This window comes from Triturus cristatus, chromosome 11 (assembly GCF_964204655.1).
Source record: "Triturus cristatus chromosome 11, aTriCri1.1, whole genome shotgun sequence".
NCBI lineage: Eukaryota > Metazoa > Chordata > Amphibia > Caudata > Salamandridae > Triturus > Triturus cristatus.
The window spans coordinates 155,987,862-156,008,957 of NC_140594.1; the positions used below are offsets into that span (position 1 = coordinate 155,987,862).

Genomic DNA, 21,096 nt, shown 5'->3' on the forward strand with positions numbered 1-21,096 from the left:
CACCTCGGTGAGGAGGTTAGTTTTGCGGGCCACCTTAGGAAGATCGAGGTTGAGGACCTCAGCAGCCCGACGGAGCACCATTGTGTAGGAAGCGCCCTCCTCCATTGTAGGCGGGGGAGAGGCAAACCCCGGATCAGTAGAGACATCGAGGTCGCCGGTGTCCTCCAGATTGCCCACCCAGTCCTGCTCGGAGACACACTGATGGGCAAGAGGGTCGTAGGACCACTCCTAGTCGTCCTCCACCTCCGTAGCAGGAGGAACCGGCCGCGGCGGTAGAGCCGGAGCCGGGACAAACGGCGCCATGAACAGCACCGGCCGGGGTCGGGCTCGCGCCGTGTCCCAATGCGGATCCCAGGCAGGAACGAAATGGTCCTGGAACCGGGGCAAGGCCGGAACAAATGGCACCCACTGCGGTGCCGGAGGCGGAGCCGAGGGCGGCGCTGGGGCCAGAGCCGGCAGTGCCGGACCTCGTGGCACCGGGGCCGGAGCCAACAGCGTAGGATCCTGTGGCGTCGAAGCAGGATCCGCCGGTGGCGCCGACGGGCCAACAGGATCTGGACACGGGACCACGGGCCCGAAGGCGCGCCGACAGGAGCCCGAGGCCTAAAAAGGCGGTCCATGGTGGCAAGAAACTATTGCACCTGTTCGGGAGTCGCCGACGGACCCGGGTAAGGCAGGTAGGCCGCGGGACTCCCAGGCCCCAAGGGAGCCTCAGGGGCAGAACCCCTGTCCCCTTCGTCCGCATCCGTAGACTGACGGGGGGACGTCGGAGAGCGAACACGCTTCTTCGACTTCTTTTTATGTCATCGCTTACTGGAATCCGAGGGTGAAGACTTGGAGCCCGAGGAGCGACGGCGGCGGCCCCGGGAACGGTCCCTGGACCTGGAGCGGCGTTGGGACGAGTGCCGGACCTCCAGCAGCTTCCGGCGCCGCTCCTTCAAGGCCTTCGGGGCCATGGCCCGACAATCCCGGCAGGCCCGGGAGTAGTGGTTGGTCTCCAGGCAGTAGAGGCAAACATCATAGGGGTCCGCCACTGACATATTGCAACGGCAGGCCCCACAGGACTTAAATCCAGGCATCCCTACGTGCACCAGGAGAAAAAAGGGGAGACAAAAGTCTTGAAAGAGTAGTCAAAAAGTGACTATGGTACGTGCTCTATCCGGATCTGCGCACCTAAGTAGTCTCCGTGACATCTTCTCGGCGCTTACGACGCCAGTGACGGACGCGGAGCTGCACAACGCCACCCACTGATGCGCAGGGGTACTGCTACAAAAAACTTTACGGATCCAGTCTGACGCCTGGGGATATTCTAAGATAAGAAATCCATCACTAACGTGTCTCTTTCAGATAACAGGCATATTCTCTGAATTCCACAACAGATTTAATTTTAGGAACATATATTTATCGCGTGAAAGAGCGTTTTTTGTGATCCAAGAAATCGATAGATGTGATCCAGGTTTATGAAGATCTATGTTGATGAATATTAGTGGAAATCACATGAGGTAGAAAAGCAAGTTACCTTAACATAATTTACAAAGAGTAGCCCACCTTGTACTGCCATCTCTTCACTTCACCTAATACTAAGATCATTTACATTTACGATGCATTGAAGACCACTGAGGCATCATACATGAACTTAATATAAATAATACCATACAACATTATTTACAATACCTTTGACATAAGAACAGTGTGCCAGGTTTCTGCAGTCCAATGGATAAACGACTTCATCTGCAACAAATATGAAATTGTTGTTATTTCATGTTTTTCTTCTAAAACATTACATTAATAGAAATAACTTTTGGGATCTGTTTAACAACGTGACTATTTTTCCATGAGTGTCAGTTCTCATAGTGGCATAATTAATTTTAAGGATATGTACAAATTCAGACAAGTGCTACCTAAAACATTTAAATTGTAAGCAAATATGCAGTTATTAGGGGCAATAGGCTTCAGTCCACTTTGTGAGTACTTGTCCTTGGACACACCTGTGTTTGCCAGTGATTTTCAGGTCAAAGCCTACTGAACAACACAGCTGTCTGGTTTATAAGACATATTGGGGCCGTGGAGAAAGAGAAATGCATTCCACCCATTGCTTAACATTGGTTTTGTCTTTTGTCACTCATCTGCCTACTTCCTATATGTGTTCAAGCCTGCAAATGTTGTGTTTGTCCATTACATACAGCATTGTGCATTTGCTTGGTGTCTGTGCTCGAAGTCTGGGAACTACTTTTTTTCTTTTTGTGTAAGCACTTCTCTCGCCCTTATGCTGCTGCCTTTCCCAGCGTGCTTCTCCCGCCCACTCCCCGTTATGCTCACCGTGCACTGCAAGGTGTTGCATCAGCACGCACCCGTGTTGCTTCTGTGTCCCCCTTTCTCCCCCAGTTTTCCTTTTGTATCCCCTGCCAGCCCCTTGTGGCTTCCGCGTCTCACCCCGCCCTTCCTGTGCTGCTTTTGCATCCCCTCGTGGGCCCTTGTGTTGATCCGACCACCCAGTTGCTCCACCTGCCATTGCTTTCACCCACTGTTGCTTCCACTCTCCCCTACTTTAAAAAAAAAATGGAAATGCTTTTGTGCATTTCGTTTTGTTTTTAGTTCATGATTCGACTGGGCTCAATATATTAAAACAACAAGTATTTGCATTGCAATAGGTCTCGCATTTGCGAGAGTTTAAGCTAGTGGCATTGTAAATGTCAATGCCTTTTATTTTCTGTTTTGATAATTATCACATAAATAAAAGGCATTGTCATTTACAATGCCAATAGCTAAAACTCTTGTAAATGCGAGACCTATTCCATGTTAAAGAAGCGGCCGCCATTGTCCCGGGATGCTTGGAAAGTGAAAGTGTGCATGGTGCGCTGAATGTTGCAGGAAAGCATGTTGTGCCTGCAGTAGGAGAAACTCATTAAAGAAAATAGTGCTTACAGACTAAATAAGACATACAGTGTAAAAACCGAAGTAAAAGGGCCAGTCCTCATTGGAGGTTACAAATGAAGATAAGCGGGACTAAGGAGGGACTAACAAGCATATTAACGAATCAGAAGGCAGCATTTACAAAGGACAATGACACAAACCAATAAAAAATATGGGTGAAGGGTGGGCGGAGCTTCAACTCCATACTCCAATACAGCATGCCTCACAGAGCAGCGCATGCGCTGCCCAGGCTCGACCTAAAATAAGCAGCGGTTTCATTTTGAAGGTGTGCGCATGCGTGGTGCACTCACCTACAAAATTACGCAGGCAGCCGTGCAACAGCTTTTTTTGTTTTAGTTTAGACATGCTGCACAGCATCAAGGATGTTGTGCAGCATGGCAAAGTCAATAGGTCTCAAAGGTGAGACTTTTTGGCTTTGCCAGTGCTTGTTATTACAGAGCACGTCGTACTTCGTTACAGTATTTGCTCAACCTTAAAGAAAAAACACCTAACAAAACAAAATTATTGGAGACTCAAACATCCTCTCTATTCACATGTTGAATCAAATAGGGGCCGACGGGACACAAATGAAACGCAAGTGTTTTTCTTGAAATAAATTGAGATTTTTCACATTGGTAAATCAGCAGTGCGATCTAATCAATCACGAATTTGAAGTAGTGTCTGATGGAGTACTTCTTTAAAGGAATGTGACCACAGGTTTTACAAATGTGTTGTTGGCAGTCACTCATTGTTACTAAGAAAGGATTGCTTGATCTACTGTACGGGGTTCACTGTAGGAGTGCAGAGACGGCTGTAATAGAGCAAGCTCTCAGATTAGGAACCACTTCAAGTGTTGAAAAAGGTTAACTTATTATTGAAGGCATTTCATATTTAAAGAGATAGATATCTGCTCATTCTGCATCCAACAATGTAAACATCAGACTAGTAAAGGGCAAAGTGAGCACAGGAGAGCAGTCATGCCTACATCCCACGCAGCAACCTCGCTCACGCCAGAGAGGAAAGAAGTCCTCCAAGGGCGAAGAGTGTAACACATTGGAAGTCGCAAAGGACAGAGTTTGGGTCGCAAATGTGCTGTATGGTCTCCTGCACTCCTCCATTTTGCAAACTGATTTTTGTCTCTTTCCTATTCGATCTATGGTCACTGTCTCCTTAGTTTCGTGTGCAGGCTGGGCGTGTCCTAATCATCACCCGGCCCCTGTGTTAACTTGGATCTGCACATAGCCCAGTTGGGGTTCGCGTCCTCCCGTTCGCCCGCTCTACTTCCAGGGTCAAATGAAATCAAATCAGCTTTATTCGTTTTTGTAAAAGCAGGTGCAATAAAACAAAACACCCAATAAAATCCACAATGAGTGCAGATAAATGGTTGCATGAAACATCAGTGAAACTAAAAACAGTTCTGAACGTTCAAAAACTGTTGCACAGAACATCATGACACACAGAACTCAACGGGGCCTCAATCACTGCTGTTCCTCAGCCTTGCAGGGACTTTCAAGGAGCTAAGAACACTAAAAATAATATTCCCCGAGAGAATCTGTGAATACATAAGAGCCAGCCTAACTTGGGAAAAAATGTGCCCTATTCATAATAGGGACAAGGTACACCTTCCGGGGGCACCGAATAAAAATTGCAGAACACAGTACAACGCAGTGTATGCCCCGTGTTCTTTCCCCGGGGATATACAAGCAACAAAAAGGGCAATAAATCCAATTGAAACCTGGTTAACAGGAATTGATCACGCCTGTTCTTACCAAAAGGAGGTATGGTTCTGTGGTTAACGCGGTCTTCAACAGAACCTGTTGTCGGGCACATGGCTTAGCTAGTTCAGTCCTCTCTCTATCCATAAGCCATTGCCTGAAAAAGTGATCTTTAACCCAAGTGTAATGAGCCTTACAAATCCCATCAAGTGAGCTAAATCGGTCACCCCTACTTAGATTCTGAAAGGGGACCCTGATAAACTTAAGCCAGGGGATATAAAGTGCATGGTCGATGAACAAACAACCTCAGAATCTCCTTGCTTAGTTTAATACCAGGCCTTGACCAAATATTCAGCCAAAGTGCAAAAGGCCATGAGATCGGAGATATATATATATAGCCTACACCAGTCCTCAATTTGAGCCGGTGGTTTCCGAGGCTGGGCACACTCTCTTAATTGTCAACACCAGCACATATGATAGCTGCCACATGGTGGCGCTGTTTATGTAATATAGAGATGAGCACAACAGTTCATTAATCAAACAGACATTAAAACAACTAAAACCTGCCTCCCAAACCATTCTTTTAGCCTCGGGGAACCTCGAACAGTCTGAATTGTCACAAGTGCAGCAGTGTGGTGGCTGGTGGTGGTGTCTGTGCTGTCATTGACAGTGTGGGCAATGGGCGGTGCGAGCCGGGGTCGTCTCCTGGCGAGAGCCCGGGCACGTATGGTTTTACAAATGAAGCACTGGCCTACGCATACTTTCTCAGGCACCGAAAAAGCGGGGGTACTTTGTGGAAGGCACAAAAGCCTCCTTAGAAATGTAATTGTCCCTATTTTCAACTTGGCCTGATTAACATATCCCCACATTTCACTCCCATAGGTCACTTTGGAGACATTTTGCACTATGAATCTGCCAGTGGGCCCTGTTAGGTCTGCTACCCAATCTTGTGGCAAGGCTAAAAAATGCTGAGTTTGCAAGTATAAAATCCTCCTTTTTCCTATCAATTAGAGGTTGCCAACTTAATGCGGAGTCAAACAACAGGTCCAAGTATGAAAATACGCTGGTCTTGGGTAGAGCACAAGACTCCAAATTAAACCTGGTTGATTTGGTGGAACAGGGGGGCGACTACCATCACAAAGGATTTCTACTCCTTAATCTATAAGTCCAGCTCTTGCATAAACTTGAGAAAGGAATTTAACAGGGACTGCAAGCCTCAAGCAGTTTTAGCGATGAATACCGCGACATCTGCATATAATAATACGGGTAGACTACATGACCCTACATGTGGGCAATCTGTGTTCCGGTGTCAATCTTCTCTTCCTTATCTTAACTGTTCTTTTTATGTGTCTTTGTTTTATACTTTCACACCAAAGTTCCATCTGGTGTTGTAATCAGTTACTTTTTATTTCTTTGACTTCATTTAGAATTGTGTGGATAATTTGTATTTCATTTCTCTACATAAATCAATTCACTTATTTCAAGTTTTGTTTAGTTAACTCCCCAATCCCAATGCATTTCAGGTGATTGCCCTTCTTCAGAGGTTTAATGCATCACTGGAGGTAGGTTCTCTTGCAGGCAAGAGTGGGATGTCATATAGCCACCAAACATCAGAGCCTTTATACCAGATATTTGGTAAATCCTTTCTCCGACCACATTCCACCCTTGATTTCTGTCATTGTAGATCAGTAATGTAAAGCAATAAAGGAATTTGTGTACAGAAGTGCAATCGTAAGTAGGCACACAATCACAAATGAAGTAATGAATATGCTACTTACCAGTATGCATCTGTTCTTGGCATGTAGGGCTGCTGACATTCATATCTGTGCATAGATCGCCGCCTAGTGTTGGGTCCGGATGTTTGCACGTTGTTGTCCTGGAAGAGTCTTCGAAGTATCCTTGGATAGGTGACTCCTCCCCTGGACTACAGTGCGCATGGGCATCCTCTCCATCCTCAGATTGTTTTTCGCCATTGTGGCAGTGATGGAGTAGATACAGAAAGTGATGACCATGCTTGCAATAATTCTGAGAGCTGCAGCTGCGACAGGCGCCGGGGAGGAGGGAGGGCGATATGAATGTCAGCAGCCCTACATGCCAAGAACAGATGCATACTGGTAAGTAGCATATTCAGTTCGAGGCATGTGGGCTGCTGAATTCATATCTGTGCATAGAATACATAGCAGTGCCCTCTATTGGCGGCGGCTACCCGTGCCAGCTGCAGCGGTCTGAAAAAGTGTTTTGAGAACAGCCTGTCCTACAGCTGCCTGCTGTTTTGACTGCACATCTACGCAATAGTGTTTTGTAAATGTGTGTGTAGTGGACCATGTGGCTGCTCTGCATATATCATGCAGGGGAATGTTTCCTAGGAAGGCCATGGAAGCCCCCAACTTGCGTGTTGAGTGGGCTCGTGGTGGAATAGTTAATGTGCGTTTTGCCTTTTGATAACAGATTTGAATACACTTAACTATCCATCTGGCTATCCCTGCTTTGGAGATGGCGTTACCTTTGTGGTGTGGGGCAAAGGCAACGAACAGTTGTTTTGTCTTCCTGAAGGGTTTAGTCCTGTCGATGTAGTACATGAGGGCCCTCCGTACATCTAGTGTATGTAATGCCCTCTCTGCAACAGTTTGTGGGTTTTGGAAGAAAACGGGCAGTTCAATAGTCTGGTTCATGTGGAACTGCGATATTACCTTGGGCATGAATTTGGGGTTGGTACGTAGTACGACCCTGTTGGCGTGAACCTGAATAAATGGCTCTTGAACGGTTAGTGCCTGGAGTTCACTAACTCTTCTTAGGGAAGTGATCGCTACCAGGAAGGCTACTTTCCAGGTAAGGAATTGAATCTCGCATGAGTGTAGAGGTTCAAAGGGTGGACCCATCAGGCGTGTGAGGACCAAGTTGAGGTTCCACATTGGAGCCGGTGGGTGACTAGGTGGAATGACTCGTTTGAGTCCTTCCAAGAATGCTTTGATGGCAGGCACTCTGAAGAGAGAGAGGTGCTGCCTGGTTTGCAGATAGGCTGATATTGCGGTCAAATGGACCCGTATAGAGGTGTACGCCAGATTGCATCGGTATAGGTGTAAGAGGTAACATATGATGTTGTGGATGGATGCGTCCAGCGGGTTAATGTCATTATTACCGCAATAAATGACGAACCGTTTCCATTTGGCTGCATAGCAAGCTCTTGTAGTGGGTCTCCTGGCCTCCTTGATGATGTCCATACAGTCAGGTGGCAGATTGAGATAGCCAAACTCTAGGACTTCAGGAGCCAGATCGCCAGGTTCAGCTGTTGCGGATCTGGGTGCTGAACCTCTCCATGGTTCTGCGTCAGATGCGCGGGTTTGATCCGCAGCCTTTGATGCGGTACCACGGAAAGTTCGAGGAAGGTGGTGTACCACGGCTGGCGTGCCCACGTGGGAGCAACTAGGACGAGTGTCAGGGAGTGTTGTCGGAGTTTGCGAGCCACCAGCGGTATCAACGGTGCTGGAGGAAAAGCGTACGCAAATTTGCCGGACCAGTTCATCCATATCGCATTGCCCTGCGACTGCGGGTGTGGGAATCTGGCGGCGAAGCTTTGGCATTTTGCGTTTTCGCTTGTCGCGAATAGGTCTATTTCTGGGTGACCCCACTGCTGGAAGTACGGTTGGAGTACCGATGGGTGTAACTCCCACTCGTGCATCTGGTGGCTGTGTCTGCTGAGCAGATCCGCCATCTGGTTGTCCTTGCCGGGGAGGTGTTCCGCCATGAGGAACATGTTCCTCTGAATGGCCCACTTCCACATGCTCTGAGCCAGATGAGACAACTGTGGAGAGTGTGTCCCTCCCTGCTTCTGTATGTAGTACATTGCGGTCATGTTGTCCGTCCGGATCAACACGACCTTGTTGCACAGATGTACTTTGAAAGCCTTCATGGCCAGGAAGATTGCCATCAGTTCCAGAAGGTTGATGTGCATCTTCTTCTGTTGTGTCGTCCATAGTCCCTGCACTGTGTAGTGGAGTACATGAGCTCCCCATCCCTGGAGAGACGCGTCCGCTGTCAGTACTATTTGTGGAACAGGCTCTTGGAACGGTCGGCCCTTGCAAAGGTTTTGTGGATTCCACCAATGCAGAGAGTTGTATGCCCGACCGCTCACCAACACTAGGTCTTTCAACTGTCCTTGAGCCTGATTCCACTGACGTGCTAGGCACTCCTGAAGTGGGCGCATATGTAATCTCGCGTGCGGGACTATGAAGATGCAGGAGGCCATCATGCCTATCAACTGCATAAACACTCGCGCTGGAAGCGAGTGGTTGGGTCTGAACTTGGAGATCAGCGCTTGTATGCCGTTGATCCTCACTAAATTTGGCTGAGCTGTGGCCGCCAGAGTGTCTATAGTCGCACCTAGGTACTGTTGTACGTGTGCGGGCTGGAGATGAGACTTTGGGTAATTTAGTGAGAATCCCAGACTGTGAAGAAGGTGAATGGTACGGGACACGTGGCTTGCACATTGCTGGGCTGATCTCGCTTGAACGAGCCAGTCGTCTAGGTAGGGGTAGACGTGTATGTGCTGTCTCCGTAAATGTGCCGCCACCGTAGCTAGGCACTTTGTGAAAACCCTGGGCGCTGTTGTCACGCCGAAGGGAAGGACTTTGAACTGATAGTGCTGCCCCTGAACAGTGAACCTGAGGTATTTTTTGTGTGAGGGGTGGATGGGTATGTGAAAATACGCATCCTTGAGGTCCAGTGATGCTAGGAAGTCTCCCTGCTGGAGAAGCGGAAGGACTTGCTGTAGAGTGAGCATGTGAAAGTGCTCCGAAAGAATGTACTGGTTCAGGGGTCTCAGGTCTAATATAGGCCTGAGCGACCCGTCCTTTTTTGGAATTAAGAAGTATAGGGAGTAAACCCCCGTGCCCCGCTGGTGGACGGGTACGACCTCGATAGCGCCTTTTAGAAGCATACTTTCTACCTCTTGCTGTAAGAGCGTCAAGTGCTCTGAGGACATAGGACGGTTTCTTGGTGGTATTGTGGGTGGAGTGGAAGTTAACTCCAGACAGTAACCGTATTTTATAATATCTTTGACCCACCTGTCCGTGGTGATGGAGTTCCACGTGGACAGGAACCGTTGTAGCCTTCCCCCGACAGGTGTTATGTGGTCGGGAGGAAGGGAGAGGGCGTCACTGCTTGTTCTTGGGGGAGGACCTGGTGTTGCCGTAGCCACGTCCTCTGCCCTTGGTACTGGAGCCACGATAGCCACCTCGGGTGTTCTTATCGTAGGTGGTCTGCGTATTACCCTTGTTATATGTTTGTTGTGACCCCTGTCCTCTGCCTGCTCCCTTGTTTCCGGGGCGACGAAAGGAGCCGCTCCGAAAGGACTGAGTTTGTAGGGCGCCCATGGACTTTGCAGTGTCCGTGTCCTTTTTTATCTTCTCGAGGGTGGCGTCAACCTCAGGCCCGAACAAAAAGTCGGGGTTGACGGGCTGATTAAGGATATTGTTTTGTACCTCAGGCTTGAATCCTGAGATACGTAGCCAGGCGTGACGTCGTAGGATGACGCTAGTGTTGATGGCCCTGGCAGCCGTGTCAGCAGCGTCTAGTGCACATTTGATGGCAGCATTTGTGAGTAGCTGTCCCTCTCTGATAAGGATTTCTGCACCTTCTTTGTAGGGGTCAGGGAGGTGTTGAAGGAGTTGCTCCATTGTGTCATAGTGCGCCCTATCGTAGCGAGCGAGGAGCGCTTGAGTGTTAGCTATGCGCCATATGCTTGCAGCTTGTGCGGCAACTCGCTTGCCGGAGGTCTCCAGCACCTTGGACTCCTTGTCCGGGGGAGGAGCGTCACCGGTTGTCTGCGAGTGTGCCCTCTTGCGGGCATTCGCCACAACGATGGAGTCGAGTGGTAATTGTCCTCTGATGTAAGTAGGATCCCCAGGTGCTGACCTGTATTTCTTATCGATCCTGGGGTTTATCACTCGTGCCCTGGTGGGTTCCCTGAAAATGTCAGTGGCTGGCTTAAGGACCCCCTTCAACATTGGCAGAGTCTTTACATGTCTTTCTGAGGATGCAAAGGTGTCCATTAGAAAGTCATCTTCGATGATATCAGAGTGAAGCTGTACATCATGGTTGTTCGCCGCCCGTTCAATCAGAGCGTTGAACGCCGCAGTATCCTCTGTGGGTGACGTTTTTGCCCCATATAGTTGTGGGTCCTGTGCATCAAGAGGTGCACTGGGGTCTGCAGGGTCGCCCCAAGTTTGGTCAGGGTCCTGCTGGTCATCAGGGTCCGTGTCCACATGGTAGGGGACTTGTTCACCCATGTAGTCCTCCAATGCATCCGTGTCGGAGCGTGTGGGGGAGGCCCGGTGTGGATCCTGGTAGGGTGAATGAAAGGGTTCATACAGGAGAGGTTCTGTGTCCACAGGCAGCTTCCTCTTTAGCGGGATCCTGAAAGGTTCCAATGGCGGTTCCGAAGTTATCCTTCGGTCGTGGAGAATCATCCTGCCAGTGTCGGCGTCGATGACGCGTGACGGAGACGGCTCGACAGGCGTAACCGCAGTTTTGGTGGCCTGTGTCCTGAGTTGAAACGCCTTCGGGATTGTGGATGGAGGCAAGCCGAAGGTAATGCTGGTCGGCACCGACGAAACCGCTGGATCGATCGAACCCGACTGGTCCTGGAGGGCAGCCTTGGTTTTGCAGCCTGGCATTGCGCCAGGCCGTACTCGGGGCGCCTTAGAGGTCGGGGCCCCCGCCAGGGTCGTCGAGGCGGCTGCAGATATCTTCTGCGCCCGTGGTGCATCGAGCCGAGGTGCGGAGATCACCGTCGACGTCTTCGACACGTGAGGTTTCGGTGTCGTCGAGGGAGTGCTGCGAGGCGTAGCAGGCGGGACGGCCCTCGGTGTCGGTGGCGTCGACGCCGGTAACCGAGCAGGTTTTTCGGCGCCGATGGCCTTCTTCCGTTTGTCGACTCCCATGTCGCCCGTCTCGAGTTCGGCACCGAAGTCCCCCTTGGTGCGGTCGGTGCCGACACGGTGCGCCGGCGTCGAAGGTGTTGAAGGCCTCGATCCGACTAGCGCCACTTTCAGTTTCGGTTTCGTAGGAACCTGAGCAGCTTTCGGTTTCGGTTTCGTGGAAGGGAAACCAGCTGGCTTAAGCGGTAATGGCTGCCGCTGAACGTCCGAGGCCGGGCCCGAGGGCGGGGCCGAAGGACTGCGTGATAGGTCTCGGGTAAGGCCCGAAGGCGATCCCTCGACCGGAGCCATAGTCTGTGGCACTGGTGAATTCTCGGTTTGAACAGGTAGGCCTTGTTCATCATCGGAGCTACTCTCTTCGGCCCCTAAGGCCTCCTCGTCGTCTCCTACCTCGGTGTCGTCTTCACCTCTGTGGAAGAGTGACTCGTCGGCCTCGTCCGATCCGGGTTCTTGGTCGGAAACGGGACTGGAGGGTAAGACTTCTACTTCTTCGACGTCGTCCGCGTCGTCGAAGATGTCAGCTGGGGCCGGTGCCGCGTGCTGCGCTTCGAGCCTCGCCGCTCGACGATTCCGCAGAGTCTTCTTTGAACGGAACCGGGCACAGGCCATACATGTCGACTCGTCGTGGTCCGGCGAAAGGCATTTGTTGCACACCGGATGGACGTCGATGTGTGGGTACTTCGCATTACATACCGGACACCTTTTGAATGGCGTCCTCGATTCCATCGTCGAAGTAGTTGATGGACAGGTAAATGCGAACAAAGTCGGTGCTGAAAGTTAGTAAACTAACAGAGAGTATCGAAAACCGATCGATAAACAGTACCGACGCGAACTAAAGGCCTTGTGGCCTCGACAAAATTTTTTCCTAACTTGAGCTAAGATAGCACATCCGAACCCAATGGCGGAAAAAAACAATCTGAGGATGGAGAGGATGCCCATGCGCACTGTAGTCCAGGGGAGGAGTCACCTATCCAAGGATACTTCGAAGACTCTTCCAGGACAACAACGTGCAAACATCCGGACCCAACACTAGGCGGCGATCTATGCACAGATATGAATTCAGCAGCCCACATGCCTCGAACAAAAAAGAAAATGAATTGAACCTTGGTGTGAATATATAAATAAATAAACATGAAAAGAACAGTTAAAATAAGGAAGTCAAGATAGACACAGGAAATAGTGCGGCAAGTGTGAAGACAATGCCCCCAACTGGGATGTGTGCAATTTACACATCACGGTTTGGGCAGACCATTTTTACAGGCAGATAAGACAGGAAGGGACACTTGTGATGCTACTCTGGCACGTGAATAGACCATTCTTTCTTGGCTCATGGTACAAAAGCAAGCAGTTTCACCCAAGCGTTTCCTGCTTCTGCCATCGAATACCAAAAATACAAGTTTAACTGAACTGAAAGGCAAACATACTCCATAAAATCTTCACACCACTGGCCATTCTCATTCGTGCCCAGGATTAGCGCATGCGAACTTGCACAGAAAGCCCATCCATGTTTGCACAGATACGCGTCTTCGATCCCTGGAATGGGCACACCGGTCCAACTGAGCTCATGAGCGCACATACAAGTGGCATAAATGCTTCAGACAAAGGAGCAACAAAGCACATTCAAGTGAGCACTCCAGGCCACTCAACTACCGTGGAGGCTCCCAGAGCAGAAACAACAAGACACTCTACACTGAAATACAACGGCACCACACCTTGGAACACGCCAGCTTCATCCACTGGAACACATCGGTCAAGCCTTGGGGGACACACACAATGAACCCCGTAGTACCAACAATCCACACAATCGGGCACCAAGACTCTGCACACCCTCTTACTAAAGGTCCTGCAAAATGGAATAACAAACCTCTGCCCACTAGGACACACCATTCTGTACAATGATGTACCATGATTCAACAAAATGGAGTAAGTGCATATACTAAGCGAGTTGCATCCCAGTCCGGGAGAACCGTCTGAGTGCAGTTTGGTCACCCAGAAGAATTATTGCCAAAAGGAGGTAACCGCTGATTTAATTGTGCTCGGCAACCAGCACCCAAGTGGTGACTGAATCGAGAGGACTTTGCGGGACATCGACCCCAGTGGCAAAAGTCACCCCAGCAACACCATGGACTGAGGAATAGCCCCAGGAAGACCACCGCTGACCGCACAGCATCTTCAGCATCCTTAAGCATCTTCAGCATCCAGTATCCCTTGAACCAGGACCCCTCCATAGAAGCGAATAGCAACCAACCACTGACACTGAAACTGGACTTGAGACTGCTTCGCTTGTGCAGGTAACTGTTCCTTTGAACCTGGTTAGTCCTCCTGGCGGGCTCACCGCCTGAGGTGGTTGGCCAAACTAATTCTAAATAACCACATTCACACTTGATGTAACCTTTTGCTGAAAACGTTTCCAGGTGTCTGTCAAATTTGTTGAATTTGCCACTACTTTTTTTTCAAGGTTGAGAAAAAAGTCTTGGTTTATTGTTTCTTTAAAAAATATATATCTCCAGAACTCTCCGGTGGAACTTTGTATTGTTGGTGCCCATAATTTCATAAAAATACAGTTTATTTTTATAAGTTAGTGTTGGATTTCTGGAGAATCGGGTTTCTTTCTTCAATTGTTTTAGTGCTGTTAAAGGCTTTACACTTACTTGTTCCTTTGTTGAAGGTTGATTGCTCGAAGCCACAGCTACCAGGATTGAGCTACGGTTTAACTAATGAAGCCTGACTGGTCCTAAGAAGGGTTGAAAGTGTATTACATGGCGAGGGATCACAACCACAGCATATAATACGCCCCACTTCCTCACATGCACACAATCCCTCTGATGGCTAACATGTAGCAGATTTTAATGAAGAGTACAATCCAACGAGAGATCGCTCCTATCCAGTGCCACTAGGATGACTTCGGCCCAGGCATGCTTGATCATCTTCAGAACTCGAGCAGGAGGGGTATCGGCAAAAAGACTTACAAGAGTCCCAAGATCCACTCTTAGTAGAATTTGTCTCCTAGCGAGAGACACCTTGGAAACTCCAACATGCAAAAGTACTGACATTATGTGTTCCCTCTCCAGTCACTGAAGAGTCCATGTGCCCACTCCAGCTGTAACTGCCATGCGTGATCCCCTAGGAATCAACAACTGATTCTCTGCCCTGGTGTTTAGTGATCCCACCAGGTTGTTGCACCACCAGGAAAATTCCCTGGCGTTCCAATCCCTTCCAGAGGCCTAACAGAGTCCATGACCCTACCCTGCCCTGCTTGTTGTATTACCACATGGCAGGGGTGTTGTCCATGAATACCTGCACTAGCCTTGTTTTGATGGATAATAGGAAGGCCTTCAACAAGAAGCCAATGGCAAACAACTCCAAAACATTGATGTGGAGCCAAGCCTCTGTTGGAGAACAGATGCCTCTGATCTCAACCACTCCACAAGGCCTCCAAAACCCAAAAGCGATGCATAAGTCACCACTGTCAGCTCTGGGTAGGATAGGGAGAGAAGTGTGCCACTGACCCAATTGTGGTCCAGCAGACACCACTGCAGATATTTTGCACTCTCCTCCAAAATCTGCATGTGACCTGGGGGCTCTTCCCGATGTGCCCACTGGGACTTCAAATTGAACTGCAGAACCCACATGTGCCACCTGGCATGCTTCACCATCAGGACGCAGCAGGTCATCAGTCCTAGCAGCCTCAAAGTCATCCTCACCGATATCCAGGATACAGGCAGAAACATCGGGATTATGTCCTGGACTCTCTTCTCCGGGGAAAGGCACAAAACTGTACCATGTAGAGAATGGCCCTGATGAAAGGGAGCATCCAAGAAGGAGCCTGTGTGACTTTGGCACTTTTCTAGTGAACCCCAACGAAATTAGGCAGTTTGCCCTAGTCTTATGGTGGGTGTTGACTGCGTGGGGCGAGCTCGCCCTCCGCAGTCAGTACTTGAGGTAGGGGAAGACTGGAACGCGGACTTCGGAAAACCGGCTTCAACTACCACCATCACTTTCGTAAACACCAGAGGGGCACTGATGAGACCAAATGGGAGCACAGTGAACTGAAAATGCTGGATGTCCACAGTGAATTGCATGTTGCACCTACAGGCTAGCAGGATAGGCATATAAAAATAAGCATCCTGCAGGTTCAACGCTACCATCCAGTCTCCAGTGTTGAGGACAGACGAGACTGGAGTCAAGATGAGCATCTTGAATTTGTCCTTGCTCAGGAAGGCATGAACCTGGTGGCTGCCTACTCTGTCCTTCTTGTGGAGAAGTCAATTCCGGAGCCCAGCCGAAGCAAAAGACTCCAAGGGTAAATACGTAGCACAGGGCCACAACAGCTGCAGAAGCCGGTTGGGGCATGTTGGTAGTCCGAATCTTCAAATCGCCGCTACTCACTCGTGCAGCACCAGGGACCAGGACAAGGCGCTCAAAAGTAGTCTCAGTCTGCTGGACCCGGGAGAGTCATTAAAGTGCAGTTTGGTCGCCCAGAAGATAAGTTGCTGCCAAAAAAAAGAGATCCGCTGAAACCAACGTACCGGGCGACTGGTAGTCTAGTGGCATCTGGACTTCTGCCAAGCTTGAGAGGAGTTTGAAGGAAGCCGATCCCTACGAAGACCCCCGTCGACTGCACAGGACCCTTGAGCATCCTGTATCCCTTGCATCAGGACAACTCAAGAGGTCAATGGCAAGGAGCCACCGATGTTGGAACTTAACTGGAGACTGCTTTTCTTAGAGAGGTTATTGTTTCAGTGGACCTTGCTGGTCCTCCTGAGTGGCTCCCTGCAGGAGATGGTCACCTAAAGTAACTAAGTAATTGCATTGATACCAAAGTTTTTCTGGAAAACATTTGTCAAATTCGTTGAATTTGCCAATGCTTGTTTGATGGACAGAATTCAGAACAATGTCATACATTCACCCCAGTACAGAGATCTGGGCCAAAATCCATCATGTTTTTTGCTCCCACTGCCATTCTGGTTTGAACCCAGCCATATGCAAATGAGTCTTGACCCTGCCCCCAATGGAAACAATTCAGCCCGAACTGCCAGGCCATGTTCTCGCTGGACTGGAAACAAGTATAGGTTCTTGCTGGACTGGAAACAAGCAAGGTCTAAACTGGGGTGGCATGGTGAGCCAAAGAATTATGGATTTAACCCAGATCTCTTGACTGGGGTTGAATGTTTTGATTTGTTCTGCATTCTGTCCATTAATTGTGTGTCTTTTGCTTTCTCGCCCTAAGTGTGCCTGGTATGCCCAGATGTGGGTCCCGGGCTCACTGTGCCACTGGATTCAAGCTATCCTGGCTGATATGGGGTGAAACCCGAAACCGGTCCTAGGATGCTTGGTTCCTGTCCAGGGAGGACCTGGCTTAGCAGTTCGGCTGGACTGTTCCCATGAGGCACAGGGTCAAGACCGATTTGCATATGGTCAGGTCTAAACTGGGGTGGCATGGCAAGCAAAAGAATGATGGAATTAATACAGATCTCGACTGGGGGTGTATGTTTTGATTTGTTCTGCATTCTGTCCATCAATTATGTGTTTTGCTTTCTCGCCATAAAAAAATTAAAAACAGGGAAAAAAAGTTTTGCTAAACAATTGTAAAATGTCAGGTACCATTTCTTTACAGCATCATTTAGTAACATGTGTTTATGCATGCTAGTATTTCCCAAAAATATTCATGGAATGTCAGTGTAACAAGTTTCAATAAGATTATGGGAAACAAAAGTAAACAAGCATTGACAAACCCAGGAAGTCTGAAATTGGTGGTCAGCTTTTTAGTTTAGTCAATGGGTGACGTGTTTTGGCATGGCTTTTGTAAAACCTTATTGGTGTGGGAGTTTCCGGGCCCTCACCATTATAACAAACATTGGCAAAAGCAAAAATTGTTTTTGGGTCCCAAAAAGCACACACTGCCACAGTAGTTACTGGCACTGAACAAAACTACTTTGTGTGCCAATATGCACCTTGAAAGAGCAGAATGCTGTCACTCACAGTGAAGTCCGCTGATACAGACAGACAGAATTTTAATAAACACAAAAGGTCACGGTCAACGCCAGACCAAATTAGGGGCCCAATTATTAAAGAAAGTCTCAAAAGTGCACCCATGGTATATGTCCTTTCATTTTGTGATTACCCAAGAATTTACAGAAGTAGGAAAGAAATAGTACTCCTAGAAAATATTTGTGAACTACATTTTAGCATGAGCAAATTTGCATGTCTAGATTTGCTCATGCGAAAATCTGAGTGTTTGCAAGTTCACTTTCACTCCAACCACTTTTTTTCCCCAAATCTGACAGAAAGTTTACGTCCGCCATTGTCAGGAGTAAATTTCCAACATTTCTCAGTATGGGAAAAGATTAGAGAAGAGTTGTTGAAAACCCTTAACACATGCAAGTTGGTAGGTTTGAACAGACTCAAAAGGGCATTCTATCCCTGGCATTATTGCTTACCACTACCTTCAGCCCCACTATGCATTTCTGCGGAAATGTGGCAACATAAGGGGATAGCAAGTATTCAAACACTACTATGGTATGAGCCCTGGCATAATCAGAGAGGCTAGATCAAAAACCTTATATCATGAGATTGCTGCCATAATTTGTCGCTCCACTACATGGCACCAAAGTGGCAAGTGGATTTTGTTACCGGACATGTAGATTTATGGAGCAACCTGTCCCTTGGACAAGTAGATATTTAATTGAATTCCACACCACTGCTTTAGAGAACAGTGTTGGGAGGATTCCTAGTTCCTGGGACCACCAGGTAGAGGACCAAAAAGATGTTGCCCAGCAGGAGCACCTGGGTTTTGCCGGAATTTAACTTTAAGCAATTGTTGGACAGCCAATTGCTGATCTCCAGCATGCAGCTATGAAATCCGATTGCTGTGGCTTTTGGGTTACCAGCAAATGATACTACTATCTGGCTGTCATCTGCGTAACTTACAACCGAGGATCCAAGCTTCTTATTAAACGCGGCTGGGGGGGATCACAGCTTCCATATTGTTGTAGCCCGATAATTTGCTTCATTGTGGTATATTTTTTCAAAGGCAGATGGGAGCAACATGCATAGTCAGCCAACTATTACCAAGCACTTCCTTTAACAAAAAGCAAGGTCAATTAGCTTTGTCAATGCTCGTTTATAATGAAATAAAAAATATCAAGTTAGGTGTATTCCATGTTGTGCGCTTAAATGTCTTATTCTAGTCTCTTATTAGAAAACGAGTACATTAAAACACATAAAAAATGTTAGCCTAACATACAATGATAAAAAATAAATGTGAGTGAATTTATGGCATACCAGAAGCACATGGCATCAGAGCTGTAACCACTTCGTAGGCAACAGGCAGCACCACCTTTGGATCAAGAACTATCCCATCTTCGCTGAAGAAATCTCCAAAAGTCCATTCCTCGTAAACATCTCTGTCTGACTCAAAGGCTGAATTCTACATGGACAATTGAAACAAAGAAACTTCACATTGCTTACATTTATTAACAATATCTATGCTTATTTAGATGATTTCAATCATGGCCTAAAATCAAATGAATCATCACTAGAACAAGATCATGGAACTATTCAAATATTACAGAGCATTTTCTGGTAAAGTAACCCATAAATGTGCTACACCAAGTACCAAAGAAGATCTGTATTATGCATGTCTCCCAATCTGAATTGTGGTAAGTGCTGTAGATCTCAACAGAAGCCTTCTTCAAGATGGAACTAAAGAGACTGGTAAAGGAATGAGTCTTTACCACCTTTAAAGTGCCCACTTCGTACACAGGGTATGCATTTGGGCAAGCCTAATACTCAGCACCTCTAATCAGAGAGGCATATAAACATGGTTCTTAATCCAGCCTGGTGTAGGGACAGTGAAAGGCCCGATTTTTGAATCAGACCTACATTAAAATTTTGAGTGCACTAGTACTTATACCAGTTTCAATTATGTATGTAATGTGTTTTTTTTTATTTTTTAGCTGTGACATATATGAGGTCAAGTGCACTGCACTAGATTTTTGGGGCTTTTTCAATATAATGCCCTTTCAAATGAGATATATTAAAATATTGTTTTTGATCTAACCTCATTTTTTGTTCAGATCTGCAGATTACCAAACTTAACTGCCTTTAACAGAGGTTTTCCAGTGTTTTAAGGTTTGGTAGTGATAAATCAATCAAGGGAATTATAAGCCTTCTTGAAGGTGTTCAGGGAGGAGGCGCGTCTGATGTCGGTGGGGAGCTCGTTCCAGGTCTTGGCCGCGACATAGGAGAAGGATCTTACCCCTGCTCTGCGGATGCGCGGGCTTTCGGCGAGGAGGAGGTTGGTGGAGCGGAGGTTTCGTTTGGGTTATGTGGATGCACTTCTATTCTCAGTTCATATACACCAAGTGCCTGCTGAGCGCAGCTGAAACTCCTGGTGCAAAGAAGGACCTGCTCAGAGTCCTCTGCCCACTCTCCATGGCCACTGAGCTGCTGTGTCATAAGTCCAGAGCTTACTGCGCAGGGCTTAAAGTCATATTCCTTGCCCACTCAAATTGGCCATAAAGCTTGCTGCACAGGAACTTCAATCGGGCAAACCAGAGGTGGATGCAGGCAGGTATATTGTCAAAATATCTTTACCTTTAACCTTTAAAAATCAACCCAAAATGTTTTAGTTGCATAAGTATCTGAAAACATACTGAGTATATTTCCACAAACCACAAAAAAGGCTTACTCTGAAGAACAAGTTACTTATCTTTGGTAACACCTTTTCTGGTAGATACTGTACCTAACCACAGATTTCTCACCTTTTGAATACCTCCAAGGCTAGACTGGATCTGGAGACTTTTCATCAGCAATTCCTTTGTGCAACGGTAGATTGCGTAGTGCAGCTCCATGTTGGATCCTTCCCACCCCAGATGTGTAATTGGTGACAATATATCTGCACCACCTCCACATGCTGATGTCAGTCTCTTTCTGATCTTTGCCCATGTCGTTCGATGTGGAGCCGAAAGAAATCAAACTATGCCAGTGTGCAAATCTATCGAGTTGGATCTTATTAATGGACTGCATAAGTCTATTCCCAGAATGGGGAGTAAGGTGGGCAGAAAGGAAAATGCAGGTAGAGTCTCTACTAGAAAAGGCAGTACATAAGGTAAATAACTTGTTTTTCAGATTTTTTGTTTAAATTTGTTTATTGGGTTTTAGCATTTCTTGTTACAAGTTGATATAATACAGTCATTATATCGACATGCGTTTGCAGGAATTTGAAAAATGACCATAGATAGTAGAATTTACAACAGTGCTTCATATTAAACACATTAAACATGGCACAGTGGAATATTCTGGGTGTTACCCTCTTGCTCGGTTCCACTTCTGTGGTAATGCTCTTGCTAGAACATGGCTGGGTGAGTTTCCCATGGTCGTGGGTTGATGTTTTTTGCCCACGTTTGCATTTTTGTGTTATGAGAACTTGTTCTTCTGATAGACATCTCTAACTACAGATTCCTAGCCTTGTGAATTGATACCAAAGTAGTACCTAGCCAGGTGGTGGGTCTGTGGAATTGCTCAGA

General features: G+C 47.7%; 1 protein-coding gene across 2 annotated transcripts in view; it reads right to left on the reverse strand.

Moving 5' to 3' along the window:
- KNTC1 (kinetochore associated 1) overlaps positions 1-21,096 on the reverse strand; it is a 1,031,844-nt gene that overhangs the window by 648,436 nt on the left and 362,312 nt on the right. For both annotated transcript variants that reach the window (XM_085636469.1, XM_085636468.1), the window contains exons 37-38: positions 18,851-18,995; positions 1,675-1,731 (exon numbers count right to left, since the gene is read on the reverse strand). In XM_085636469.1, coding sequence (XP_085492595.1) covers positions 1,675-1,731; positions 18,851-18,995 — 202 coding nt within the window. The remainder of the gene's footprint in view (positions 1-1,674; positions 1,732-18,850; positions 18,996-21,096) is intronic.